Below are 14,590 nucleotides of genomic sequence, written 5' to 3' on the forward strand. Positions count from 1 at the left end.
AATTTAAAATAATATAATTAAGTTAATGTATAGTTAATTCAATTTGATTAATTTTTTATTCTAAATTAATTATTTGTTAAATTTTAATATGAATAATTTATTTAATGATTATATAAGGTAATTTCTTAATTTAAATTAATTAATTAATTATTTTTAGTTATTAATATTAATTTAAATTAATTAATTAATTATTTTTAGTTATTAATATTTAATTATTTATTCATTTATAAATAAACCACATATTTAATTAAATCAGTTATTAATATTTAATTATTTATTCATTTATAAATAAACCACATATTTAATTAAATCCTAATCTATAAATTTAAATTACTAAATATAATTAATTAAGGGGTATGAGACTTTTAAGGAGGAACCATTGGAGAAGAATCAACTCCTCCCTTAAAGTTCCCCCTAGATTAAGGGACATCCAAGGGATCTCTTGGAGATGCTCTTATATCTCTAGGAGCTGCGTGCTATTGGTGTTTTTCAAAGGAGCAATTAAGTTGCATTAAAGAGTTAGGTGAGTTTTTTCCAGAAAAAATTTTCATTTCATTTCTTGATTTATGAAATTAATGATTCATTTTATTAATTATTTTTCGCGTAGTTAGAATACATCAGTTGTCCAGCAAATTCATTAACTAGAAAAAATATATAAAGAATAATGCATAAAGAGAAAGAGAAATATAAGGGAGAAGCACGCGTAACATGAAACAAACTAATATATATTACTGTAATTAAACTATCATGGCATTCTAGTCTGCCGTCTACATTGACGTTGTTTTGTTAGAAGAAAGATGATCATGCAATCAGATGGAAAAAATAGTGAATGTCTACATCCCTAATTAAGTATATTATAAAGTCTCATTCTATCCATTCTAATTGTAGGATTAGTATATCTAATTTGATACAATCTCAAGGGATGTAACAACTCAAGCAAAGAGTCTACCGCCATTGATGATAGAAGAGGTGTGAAATGATAGTCGGCAAGAATTTGACTCCAAATACTCAGATATAAGAACACTAGAAGAAGGTATGATCAGTAAACTCTAGATTATTATTGCAAAAAAGACACTTACAATTATACAACCAAGTTCCTTAGATATTGTGAAGAAATGACGAGAGAGTGCAAGAAAACAGCAGAAAGAATCAGCCAGGCAGACTGGCGGTCGACCGCGAACGTGCACGAAGGCCAGTGGGATTCGGAGCTGAAGACGGTTGACCGTGACGGTCGACCGCAGGGACCCCGTAGGCGATTATCTCTCCGGAAATAAGTTCGGTCGACTGCCATGGTCGACCGCGAGTTTGACTGTAGGATTTTAGTTCTCTGTAGGGGGTGTTCAGTCGACCGCGAGACCTGCGCGGTCGACCGCAGACTGATTTTGGGCTAGGCCTTGGTTTTTGACGCGGTTCATTTCTGAGTTGATATATAACCCTAAACCTGATTAATTAGGGTTAAGTAAGGACGATTTTGAGTAGTTTTTTGGAGAGGATTGTTGCATCCAATTGTGGGAGATCTATGAGAGATCTAGAGTATTGCTTTAGGGTTTGATCGGTGAGATTTGTAACTCTATTTGTATTCTCTTGATTTCTAATAGTAAGAACTCCCCACTCCTTGCCCGTGGACGTAGGTAACTTGCCGAAGCACGTTAAACTCGTTGTCTTGCTGTGGTATTGTGTTTGGCTTATTAGTTGTGATTTATCTCTTGGATTGTTCATGTCGTTCCGAGAAGCTTCCGCCGCGCACAACAATTGGTATCAGAGCTTCAGGCTCGTTCGAAGTATTCGGTGAAGATTCCTATCTGAAAAGTTAGATCGATAACATGGGAGATGCAAGCACATCAGGTTCGTCTCTTACGAAGGCGATACAGAGTCTGAGCATCAATAACACGAAGATTGATGTTCCGAAGTTCGACGGCAAGATCAATTTCGGATTGTGGAGGTGTCAGGTGATGGACACATTGGATGCACAGAATTTGGAGGAGACTCTTGAGTTAAAAGAGAAACCCGCTGATATGGAGGATAAGGTTTGGAGGAAGATAAACAATAGAGCTTGTGGTGTTATTAGTTCATGCTTGACGCCGGATCTTATTTATAATGTAATGAACGAGACGTCGGTAAATAAGATGTAGGAAACACTCAATGAGAAGTATCTTACGAAGAGCATTGAGAATCGGCTTTACTTAAAGAAGAGGTTTTACCAGTTCAAGATGAAGAGGGGAGTTTCCATCAGGGAGCATGTCAATAATTTTACTAAGCTACTTTCAGATATGACCAATGTGAACATCATAGTTGAGGATGAAGACAACGCGATATTACTTTTGTGTTCGTTGCCCGAGGATGATTATTGTATGTTTGTTCTAACTATGATCAATGGAAGAACTACAGTTAGCTATAAGGAGGTGACCTCAGCCTTGATAAATTATGAGTTGAGGAAGAGTGATGGTGAACCTTCCGAGAAGGCATCGGGAGATGCATTAACTGTTCGAGACTGTGATCCAAACCGCCACCAGTTCAACCGCTCAAAGTCAAAGAATAGGAGTGCCTATAAGAGTGTTGGTAGAAATCAATGTCGGTATTGTAAAGAAGAAGGACATTGGAAGATTGACTGCCCAAAGTAGAAAGAAAAAGCCAGGAAGAACAAAGGGAAAGCTGCATAGGCTTCAGAAGTGAATGTTGCAAAAGCTATTGATGAGCATTCAGATTCAGATTCTTCAGGCTACTCATGTCCTGCACTACCGTCGGTTTGCTATGCTGATTCCACGGAGTGGATGATGAATTTGGGAGCTACATATCACATCTGCCCTAGGAGAGATTTGTTCTCTAGCTTTGAGGAGCTAAAAAGAGGGGATGTCGTGCTTATGGGTAATGACCACGTATGTTCTATTGGTGGTATTGGTTTAGTCCGGATTAGGATGCATGACAGAGTGATTAGGGAGTTGGAGGAAGTGAGGTTCGTGCCGCAGTTGATGAAGAACATCATTTCTCTTGGGACTTTGGAGGTAGCTGGATATAGAGTGATCTTAGAGGAGGCTACAATGAAGGTCACAAATGGTTCTATGGTGGTGATACGAGGTGTCAGGAAAAACAACCTATACTACTTAAAAGGCAAGACAGTTGCAGGGGGTCTGGCAGTTTCTATCACTACAGAGGAGGACACTACCACTTTATGGCATATGAGACTTGGACACACAAGAGATAAGTCCTTACAGTCATTAGCGAAATAGGGGCTACTGAAAGGTGCTAAGACCTGCAAGATAGAGCTGTGTGAGCATTGTGTACTCGGGAAGAAGACTGGAGTGAAGTTTGGCATCGCTGTTCACAACACTCGAGGTACATTGGATTATATTCACACAGATGTTTGGGGCCCTTTAAAGAATACGTCTCTTGGTGGGGCCAACTATTTTGTCACTTTTATTGACGACTATTCTAGGAGAAATTGGGTATACCCTATGAAGCATAAACATCAGGTCCTGAATTATTTTTGTGGAGTGGAAAAAGAAAGTAGAGCTGCAGACAAGTAGAAAGGTGAAGACTCTACATTCAGATAACGATGGAGAATACAAGAGTGATCCGTTTTAGCAGTTTTGTCGGGATCACGACATTAGAAGACACTTTACAGTTCGAGAGACACCGTAACAGAACGGGGTGGCTGAGAGATTGAACCATACCTTGCTGGAAAAGGTGCGATGTATGATGACGCAGAGTGGATTGCCTAGATCCTTTTGGGTCGAGGCGTTGGTTTATGCGAGCCATCTCGTGAATAGGTTGTCGTGCATTGCGATAGACGAGAAGACTCATTTGGAGCGTTGGTTTGGTTCAGTGGATAGTGACTATGAGTTGCTTCGGATATTTGGGTGTCCAGTTTATTACCATGTCAGTGATGGTAAATTAAATCCGAGAGAGAGGAAAACAGTTTTTGTGGGATTTAGAGATGGAGTGAAAGGCTTCAAGTTATGGGATCCACAGGACAAGAAGATAGTTATTAGCAGAGATGTCACATTCGATGAGGCGTACATGATGAGGTCTCGAGTCCCTCAGCAGGTGGAGGGAGACCAGACAGTTGAGATATCGCAGCAGGTGGAGGATAATGTGACTCCACCCACTCCAGAGAGCATTGTATCCATCGAGGCTCCTACAGAAGTGACACTGGGAGGAGATGAGATGATTGCCAGACAGATAGAGGATACAATGGATTATAGGACTCAAGAACAGGGTCATGTTCAGGGGTCCATTGTAGCAGATAGACCGATGAGAGTAATTCGTCGGCCAACTAGGTATAATGATGTCATGGTCGCATATGCATTATCAGTGGAGGTCGTTGATGATATGGTTCCATCAACATTCAGGGAGGCAGAGTCTAGCCCTGATTCAATCAGGTGGAGTGAAGCTATGGAGGAGGAGATGCGGTCTCTTCAGAAGAACGACACTTGGACACTTGCACATCTTTCTAAGGGTAAGAAAGCTATAGGTTGCAAGTGGGTATATGTGAAGAAGGAGAGATCTTCTATTAGATACATTCAATTCAAAGCCATATTGGTTGCCAAGGGGTATGCACAACTTGAGGGCATTGATTATAACGAGGTATTTTTACCTGTTGTGAAGCATTTGTCGATACAGATTTTATTAGCATTAGTGGCACAGTTGGATTTAGATTTGGTCCAGATGGATGTAAAGACAGCCTTTCTACATGGTGATTTAGATGAGGAGATCTACATGACACAACCCTTAGGATTCAAAGCTGTAGGAAAGGAAGATTTGGTTTGCAAGCTGAAGAAGTCTCTTTATGGTTTGAATCAATCGCCGAGACAGTAGTATAAGAGATTCGACAGCTTTATGATTGGCCATGGGTACACGAGGAGCCCATATGACCCATGTGTTTATATGCACAAGCTACAAGATAGTGAGCACATATACTTGCTTTTATATGTTGACGATATGCTTATTGCTTTCAGGAATTCTTCGGCTATTCGAAAGTTGAAAGAGGAGTTGTCATCCGAGTTCGAGATGAAGGATCTTGGAGAGGCAAAGAAGATATTGGGTATGGAGATCGAGAGAGACAGGGTGAAAGGGAGTTTAAAACTTACATAGAAAAGCTACTTGTAGAAGATGTTAAAGAAATTCAGCTTTGATGGCAATGCAAAAGTAGTTAGCACATCATTGGCTTCCCACTTCAAGCTTTCAGCGTTGATGTCACCTGTTTTAGTTGAGGACAGAGATTATATGTCGAAGGTCCCATATGCTAGTGCAGTAGGTAGCTTGATGTATGTAATGGTGTGTACGAGGTGCTAGTGCAGTAGGTAGCTTGATGTATGTAATGGTGTGTACGAGGTCAGATTTGTCACAGGCCATGAGCATGGTATCGAGATACATGCACGACCCCGAGAAGGGTCATTGGGAGGCCGTGAAGTGGATTCTACGGTATGTTCGAGGCACCGTGGATGTTGGTTTAGTATTCCAGAAGGATGAGAAGAATAGACAGGATTGTATTGGATATGTGGATTCAGATTATGCTGGAGATCTTGACAAACGTCGGTCTACTTCAGGTTATGCTTTTAGATTGGCAGATGCACCTATATGTTGGCGATGTACACTTCAGTCCATAGTGACTCTTTCTACTACAGAGGCGGAGTATATGGCAGTGACTGATGCTGTGAATGAGGCTTTGTGGTTGCGTGGATTATTGGAGGATTTGGGGATTACACATGAGACCATTCGGGTATATTGTGATAGCATGTCAGCTATCTATTTGGCGAAGAACCAGGTTTATCATGCGCGCACGAAGTACATCGATGTCAGATTCCACTTTGTTCGTGACGTTTTGGATGATAAAGACGTCATATTGGAGAAGATCCACACGAATGACAACCCTGCAGATATGCTGACCAAAGTTGTTTCAGGAGTGAAATTTGGTCATTGTTTGAAGCTTTTGAACATTCTTCAGTGTTGAGCCTTTTGGAGGTCATTTGGGTGAACTACTTTTGGCTTGATTCCTTGGGCAAGAGGATACGTAGGCAGTCTTTTAGATGCATCCGGTTTGATCTGTTGATTCAGATGGGGGTAGATTAGGTTTCAGCTCTAGTTTGGTTCCCAAACTTGTTGAGGGTCTATTGGATAATTTGGTGTCAGTTCAGTTTTGGTAGAAACATTCACCGAGGTGGAGAATTAAAGAAATGGCGAGAGAGTGTAGGAAAATAGCAGAAGAATCAGCCAGGCAGACTGGCAGTCGACTGCGAAAGTGTACGAAGGCCTGTGGGATTCGGAGCTGAAGGCGGTCGACCGTGGCGGTCGACCGCGGGGACCCTGTAGGCGATTATCTCTCGAGAAATCAGTTCGGTCGACCGTCACGATCGACCGCGAGTTTGACTGTAGGATTTTGGTTCTCTGTCGGGGGTGTTCGGTCGACCGCGAGCTTCATCCGGTCGACCGCGAGACCTGCGCGGTCCACCACCGCGGTCGACCGCAGATTGATTTTGGGCTGGGTCTTAATTTTTGACCCGGTTCGTTTCTGAGTTCACATATAACCCTAAAGCTGATTAATTAGGGTTAAGTAAGGATGATTTTGAGCAGTCTTTTGGAGAGGATTGCTGCATCCAATTGTGAGAGATTTGTGAGAGATTTGTAACTCTATTTGTAACTCTATTTGTATTCTCTTGACTTCTAATAGTAAGAACTCCCCTCTCCTTGCCCTAACTCAGAAGCCAAACAGTAAATTTCCCCAAAAATGTTTTCATTCTGCCCAACTGTAAGCTGACGTTTGACAGATGATGTGAGTCGGCGAGCATTTATAAACTGAAAAAAAGGCAGTTGAAAGTATTAGGTGTGCACTAAATAGTAGGAGAGAGAGTTTGTGGTCCTTATCGGTTTACTTCTCAAAATGGGACTCAGCCAGGTACACTGCACAATCTCTTGCATTTGTCTTTGTTTAGCTATGTGACAAAAAAGTTGTACATAATTATTTCCAGAATAAGACAAGTCATTGAATTCACGAGATTAACAGGAAGATTAATTGGATTGAAAATTTGACTTTTAGAGAAATTATTATGAATATATTAATGACCATATCCTCTAAGTTCTATATCTCATCTCATTAGGTTATCCTCTTTAGGTCTTTTTATGTTTCTTGAGATAATTCTCAATCAAAATAATTGAAATGCTCTTAATCTTAATAAGAATACAAGTAACTCTATAAGTAGGGTTGGTGCTATTTAAGACAATTAGAAAATATTTCCTATATAATCTATGAGTAAATTAGAAACTACTATAGAGTGGATTTTAGATTAGGGGGCAAATATTTAATTGAACTGCCTATATAAAAATAATCACTGTATTTGATATACAAGTATTGAGATATGAAAAATTTAGATAATCAAATGAAACTTCTTTTCTAGTTTTGACTGATTTGCCATATGTTAGCAAGAATTGCAGGCAATACTTCATATACATACATATATACATACCTACATATACACCTTCTTTTGGATTCATCCCACATTTAATGTCCTATTTGGATGAGAGTGAATGAGGGGTAGGGGAAGGAAGGTAAATAAGTCTGCCTTGTTTGAGATTTATTTTATATATATAGGGAATGAAGGGAAAGGGAGGTAACAAAGTTTACATCCATTAAACTCATAGAGTTTGATTCCCTCCAAATTGATGTGCAGAGGAAGTGAAAGATTTTGGGCTATTATGATACAAATCCAATAACTAAGAAATAATTCCCCTTCATTACCTTTATTAAACTACCAAATATGATGATTATTTTTCCCCTCTTCTTTCTTTTCCTTTGCCTTTGCCTCATTTTATTCATAGCTTCTTTAGAATTAAGGATTTAAACCTAACCAATAAAATCTAGAAGAGCATTTATTTGACGGCAGCGGGTTGTTTTCATGTGCATGGGTCACCCTCTAGCAGGGACCCGCACACTTAATTACTAGAAAAGCTTCCTTTTGGACTCTTAGTGAAGTATTGGGGTCCTGTCAATATCTGAACAAGACGAATCGCATCTTTTCCAATTGAAGAGTTCTGATATTGTTGGACTAGTTGCGTGATCCTTCACTTTTCACATTCATTTTAAGGGAGTCGATTTGTTATCGTGACGTGTTTTGGTTTACTCTACTAATATTTCTAAACATAAAACATTGTTGGAAAATATGCGATAGAGCATTTTCATTATATATACAGATATAACGCGTAGTCGCTTGCACTAGAATTTCTGCACCTGAGTTTCTAATCATATAAAAAATTATAAATTTTTTCGTTTCTTGACTAAACTTGATCCTACAAATCGCGATCCTGGTACAGTTGCTGAATCAATCAATCTACTTAATTTGTTTTTAATTAGTGACTTCTGTGATCGAAGTTGGAACAGCGTAATTGAACGTTAGCAATGCACATTTGATTGGCTTAGAAATAAGAATCACGTACTAAACCTTTCAGTATACCACTTATCATCAGCTAAAAACTTGGACATAGGTTTTTCTTGAACCACTTGGGATCCCTAACTAGATAAATATCTTATAAGTAACATCGACCAACACTTTCCAACTTGTGCCAGATAACTCCATTGGCTAGCTTTTTGACAACCACAAACAAATATATCCTTTTCCGAAGAGACCTCCCTTGTCTCATCTCATAATGTTAACATAACCATGATTATAACGAAAACCTACTTAATCAATCAATCAAAACTCCTATATTAACCCTGAATGCTTCTTCTTGTTGCATCGCCTCTCTTTCTCTAACCTCAAAATTAAACACCATGAATGCTAAAATAGTAGGCAACGGTGACAAAACCTTAGTTCTCGCCCATGGTTATGGAGGAAGTCTGTCCATATGGGATTATGTGCTCCCTCGCTTATCACAAAGCAATCGAGTTCTTCTCTTCAACTGGAGCTTCTCGAGCTCAGTTGACCCTTTGATATCTCCCTTTGATCCGACCAAATACTCTTCGCTTAGTGCCTTTGCGGATGATCTCATAGCTTTGTTAGATGAGATGAAGATGGAGGGTGTGGTTTATGTTGGCCATTCTATGGCTGGTATGATCGGTTGCATTGCTTCAGTTAAGAGGCCTGATCTTTTTAGTCATCTTGTGCTCATTGGAGCTTCTCCTAGGTAAGTAAAAGTACCAGCTAGTAGTTCTTTAGGGTTTTTATATATGAACTGGATAATACATGATAAATGTGTCTGATGCTGATGATAGAAAGATTTAAGAGCTTAAATTAACAAAGATTGGAGTGGTGGGTAGTTTATTTTGGGTAAATCACAGAAAGTGCTCCTAAGGTCTTTAACTGTGAGATTTTACTTTCTTCACATTCGATTTTCACTCAAACAATTATCAACAATATAGCTGTACATGTTATGTTACACGAGAGTATAAATAGTTGACACTATAATTTTCCATCCAAGTTAATTTGGTAAAATTTGAAATATAGTGATTAAGTTGTCACTCTTGAGGCCTCAGAAGGGTTTTATTTTAATCTTACGTACCTTAGAGAGTTTTTGCACTTTATCCTTCATTTTTTTGATCTGTGTCAATCTTGAAACCTCATGAGGGTTTTCTTTAATGTTAATCCCGCATACCTTAGAGAGAGTAGTTCTTGTAATTTATCCTTTACTTTCTTTCTTTGGGTACTTTAAAAAAAATCCCATGAAGTAAATTTCATAGGTACATGCATGTAGATTCACCTATTTGTTGATTCTTTAATTTATAGGTATTTTTGAAATTTATCCAAATCAAATAAAACTTTAAACTTCGCTCTTAATGATAGAATATAATGATGATGGTAGTTTCGTCAAAAGATTAATAAAGTGCAACTTAAGTACCAAATTAATGTAGTTCAGTCTTGTAAATTGGGGAGATTTGTAAATCACAAATACATGGATGTTTTCTGATTCTATTGATTAGTTCAGACGGGTTTTATCTGAAATTTAAACTATTTCTTTTTAATGGAAATTTTACAAGATTGAGATATTTATACAGGTACTTAAATTCAGATGATTACAAAGGAGGATTTGATCGAAAGGAAGTCGAAAACATTTTTTCCGTTATCATTTCAAATTTTACAACATGGGCGAGGAATTTCGCTACTCTTGCAATGGCAACAAGTGATCCTGTACCTATCGAGAAATTCTGCAAGAGCTTTTTAGGGATGAGGCCTGAAACTGCACTCTCAGTTGCAAAAGCCATATTTCTAAGTGATTGGAGAGATATTTTGGAGAAAATAGAGGTACAATGTACCATAATCCAAGGCACTAATGATAAAGTTGTTCCAGTATCAGTTGCCAATTATATGCAGAGCAAGATGAAGGTGAAAGCTAGAATGGAGATCATAGAGGGAGTTGGACATTTTCCTCAGCTTACTTGTCCTAATATGCTGATTAATATCATAGAGAGAGTGTTGATGTTTACAAATGGTAGAAACAATATATGTATGTAAAAGTCCTCATTAAATTGTTAGACTATATAATTAATTATAATCCTCAGCTCTTATCACAAACTTTAAAGTTTCGGTGCAGCCGGAAGGATTAAAGATGACATCAAATTGAGGTCCAAATTTCTCACCAGCCACGTAAATCTAGAAAAGATGTTGTATGAGTGCAGATTTCTATTGCCTTCAACCCACATTATAATTTCGGAATTATGGTGTAATGAAGGGAATGTAGACTGATGGTAGGTTTGTTAAGTTATTGTAGTTTGTATGAGTGGTATCAATAAAGGAATTGATGAATGGTGTAAAACATTAGTTTGTGATTGCTGCGATGTTTTTATTTCTGTTCTCTTTAGCCTTTGGAATGAGAATGAAACGAGACAAACATTTCCTAATAATCAAAGGTCCTCGTATAAATCAAAAGTATAGAACTATCAGAAGTAAGTACATTTAATAAATATAAACAACGTAGAAGTCTAATAAAGATCCTAGAATATAAATCTAGTTAATGAGACAATTATTGGCTCACTATGGCAATATTTAATTTTTAATAATCTACAATATCATACTCCCTTTAAAAGCATGAGTACGGGAAAAGCTTTCCATGATCATTATTACCGTTCATTATTTTGAATATTTTATTTAAATATTAATCTGTTTTAATTCTAATTATATCTTATCTAATTTTACGTGAACTACCTATAGCTCAATAATTAAAAAAAAGATTGATAAACTTCATGATTTTTTTGAATATTTTATCTAAATATGAATCTATTCAAATACTAATTATATCCTATATTAACCCACATGAACTACCTAAATCTCAACAATTTAATAAAATAAAATTAAAAAACTATACATAGATAAAGTCACGTCCCGAAATTGTATCGAAAAATTCATAATGCGGGTTACGCGACAATAGAAACCCGTGCTCGAGACACGTCTTATGCACGAGTCAAGCCTGGCACTTCATATCACATAGTTTATCTCAAAATATTCATAAATCTGCTGATGATAGAAGTTCAGAGCAACTATATACATATATAATCGGTACTTACTGTTTGGGGAGAAAGTTGATTTCGTTGATGAGTTCATTACAACTTTGGGCGTTACAACAAACTCAAAGAAACAGTCTTTTTATAAGATTTTTAACAAAAGATTATAACTTTCTTTTTAACAAACGCAACAGATGTTTATCTCCCGCTGCTTGCGTGGGATCTTGGCTTGTGACGAGGACGTTAATATCCGTGGACCACCAAACGATCAGATCAGACCCGGAGCTTTGTTGATTCGCGAAGGAATCAAGAAACCGAAGCAATTATCTCGGTAACAGCGAGATAATCACTCTTCTTAAGATCACCACAATGGGGGCAATCTCAAGGAAAAGAATCGGGAATTGTAGATCTGACGAACTCTTCTTATCTGTACTGAAGAACTCGATCCGATCTCCTACTCTCTTCTGAAATTCGTGCTCCTTCAATCTTCAATTCAGCAGGGTTTCGCCAACGCTCGAGAATTCCAGATCTCAAAAAATGAAGACCTTGGGGCTGTATTTATAGGCTTTAGGACCTCTGTTTTTGGATAAGAATGACTGATTCACTCTTATCCTCACTCATAATCACTTTATCACGTTCTAGGATTGGTTCAGATCAGTTGGAACAAATTCAGGTGGTTAACATCGAAAAACGGCTTGAAACTATAAAAAATCAGTTTTCGGGGCTACGGACGCCCGCGGTGTCTCGGTAGTGGCCGAGACACCTGTGGGTGTCTCGGCTAAGGCCGAGACACCTATGGGTGTCTCACCGAGGCCCTGGAACATTGTTTCGCGTGTTCTGTCCATTTCTGCCATATATTTATCGTCTGAACTTGGAATTACGTGATTCAAGTGCGTAGGAAAGCCGATGAGGAGATCTACAAGCTCCTATAGTTGGATCATATGTGGAGCAGACGAGATATGAAGGGTGCTTTGTCTTTTTATCAGTGAAGTGCGGCTCCCCATCAGTTCATATCCTCGTTATTCTGAAGTTCCGTTACTTCACACGGTTTGTCGAATTACTTCATACGCTCTTCGACATCAATTAATCTTACGTGACTCGGATAGTGACGTTCATCCTCTTCTCTCAGCTTCGAGCTTTTTGTGGGAACTTATAAGCAAATTTTGATGCCTACACTTACAACCCACCAGCTCACCGTTATAAGCATTTTATAAAATAAAGCACATTGTTGACTGTATGTAACATCAAAAAGGAGGCTTTCTATATAACGCCTCTCAGCAAAACGCCATAACTAAAAGTTCGTCTAGAATGAAGCTACTCCGGATCTGAAATTTTTTAAAAACAACGGGGTGAGATAAAGCTCAGTAAGAATATTTCCCATTAGAGTTCCTAGATAACTAACAAAATAATAATAAGAATAATTTCCAGAATAATGACTATAAATTTTGCATCAGAAATTCAAAAATAGCAAAATACGATCCAAATATCATAATATTGTCGTTTTCAAGCAAGAATGCAACAGTTATATTTTCTTTCTTATGTCCAACGGAATACACTGAGACATTTCATAGAATCAAACCTTTTTTTAAATCAAGGTAGTCATTAAGAAAGATAAAGAACTACTATTTTACACAAAACAAGAGGGTTATTATTTTCTTCATTTCACAGTCAATTGTCAGAATCCTAATTCTCGATGAGTTATTCATGAATGTGAAAGTCACCTCATTGGTCACATTAAGGCTACAAATAATAGCCCAGTAGCATGGAAATGCGTAAAATGCACCATATAACAGATAATTTCTGGGAATCGAATGCATCTAATACTGCCATAGGTTTCTGGCCAAATATAGAGGGGCCAGAAAAAATTTCATAAGTGCCAATATAGAAGGGCCAATACAGAGGGGCCAATACAGAGGGGCCAAATAAAGTTACATTCATCATATGGCAGGCATAATCACTCAATAGTGGACTTTTAGAGGGTTTAAAAACATCGAGAATCACTTGTCAAATAAGTAATATCTTGTGTATCAGAATTTACAGATATTTTTAAATAAAGTGGACAAGGTAAAACTCCTCATCCTAGTTAAAACAGTTTACAGATTTTTTACTTTTCTTTATTTTTATTAGATACCGAGTCACAAAAAATCTTTGAATCCGATAAACTGTAGAAATACGTTCAAAAATACTTCATCAAAAACATTCAGATAAAGCACTACCCATAATTATTTGAAACTACATGAGAGCCAAATTCACTTTATGTTTTATATAAAATCAAATTTGCTTTTCATATCTTGTACGAGTCTAACATCGTATTATAGGATAGACCACAACAGAAATAGATGAAATCAAATTTAACTTTCATATACACGAAAAATAATAGACTATTTATTTTTTGAGCACAAAATTATTCAAACATAGTACTATGTACTCATACAATTATATATTGTAAAAATACTAGTGAGAAAAGCACAAAATTATTCAAACATAGTACTATGTACTCATACAATTATATATTGTAAAAATACTAGTGAGAAATGAACTCACCTCTAGTGGTATAGTACTATGTACTCATACAATTATATATTGTAAAAATACTAGTGAGAAATGAACTCACCTCTAGTGGTCACGACTTTCTCAAACTATTATTCTTCCGAATATCAACCAGAACCTATAATGTGAATATATAAAACTAATATCAATTATAGATAAATCAATTCATAATTTAAAGCCAAATAAATTCAAATATAACCAATATTAATTAAAATCTATGGTACATATGAGCTTATTCCTAACTTTAGCAATTTATCAAAATTTTATAACTCTTTTATACTAGCTTTTGGACTTCCTAATTATTAATGATAAGGCAGGGGTTATATGGAATTTTTTCCTAGCCAAAATTTGTATTCAATGACTTAGGTGGGCTTATTATAAATTACTTTTGTTAACCAAAGGTGAAAATGAGATTTTCCTTCTCCCCTTATCTTTTTCTCTTGCTACCAGACTCTTCACTTCCCCTTCTTCTTGTTCTGTTCTCTCTTTTTTCGTTGAGGCATCTCTCTTCCTCTCTCTCTGTTTTTTTTCCTTTCCCATTCATCTCCTCTTTATCTCTCTCTCCCTCTCTCTCCTTTGCAGTGCCAAGTTTGCTCGGCTACTCAAGCTCCGCCG

At 37.2% G+C, this 14,590-nt stretch overlaps 2 protein-coding genes across 2 annotated transcripts in view; both read left to right on the top strand.

Annotated features, from left to right (window-relative positions):
• LOC109822955 (strigolactone esterase D14-like) lies at nt 8,701-10,742 on the top strand. Its single transcript, XM_020389231.1, has 2 exons — nt 8,701-9,114; nt 9,983-10,742. The coding sequence occupies exons 1-2, from the start codon at nt 8,762-8,764 to the stop codon at nt 10,437-10,439; spliced, it is 810 nt and encodes a 269-aa protein (XP_020244820.1). The 5' UTR covers nt 8,701-8,761; the 3' UTR covers nt 10,440-10,742.
• Nucleotides 12,221-14,590, top strand: part of LOC109820864 (mitotic spindle checkpoint protein MAD2-like) — a 7,233-nt gene continuing 4,863 nt past the window's right edge. Inside the window, exon 1 of the mRNA XM_020387059.1 lies at nt 12,221-12,306. Coding sequence (XP_020242648.1) covers nt 12,221-12,306 — 86 coding nt within the window. The remainder of the gene's footprint in view (nt 12,307-14,590) is intronic.

The sequence above is a fragment of the Asparagus officinalis genome, chromosome 8, assembly GCF_001876935.1.
Source record: "Asparagus officinalis chromosome 8, Aspof.V1, whole genome shotgun sequence".
Lineage (NCBI taxonomy): Eukaryota > Viridiplantae > Streptophyta > Magnoliopsida > Asparagales > Asparagaceae > Asparagus > Asparagus officinalis.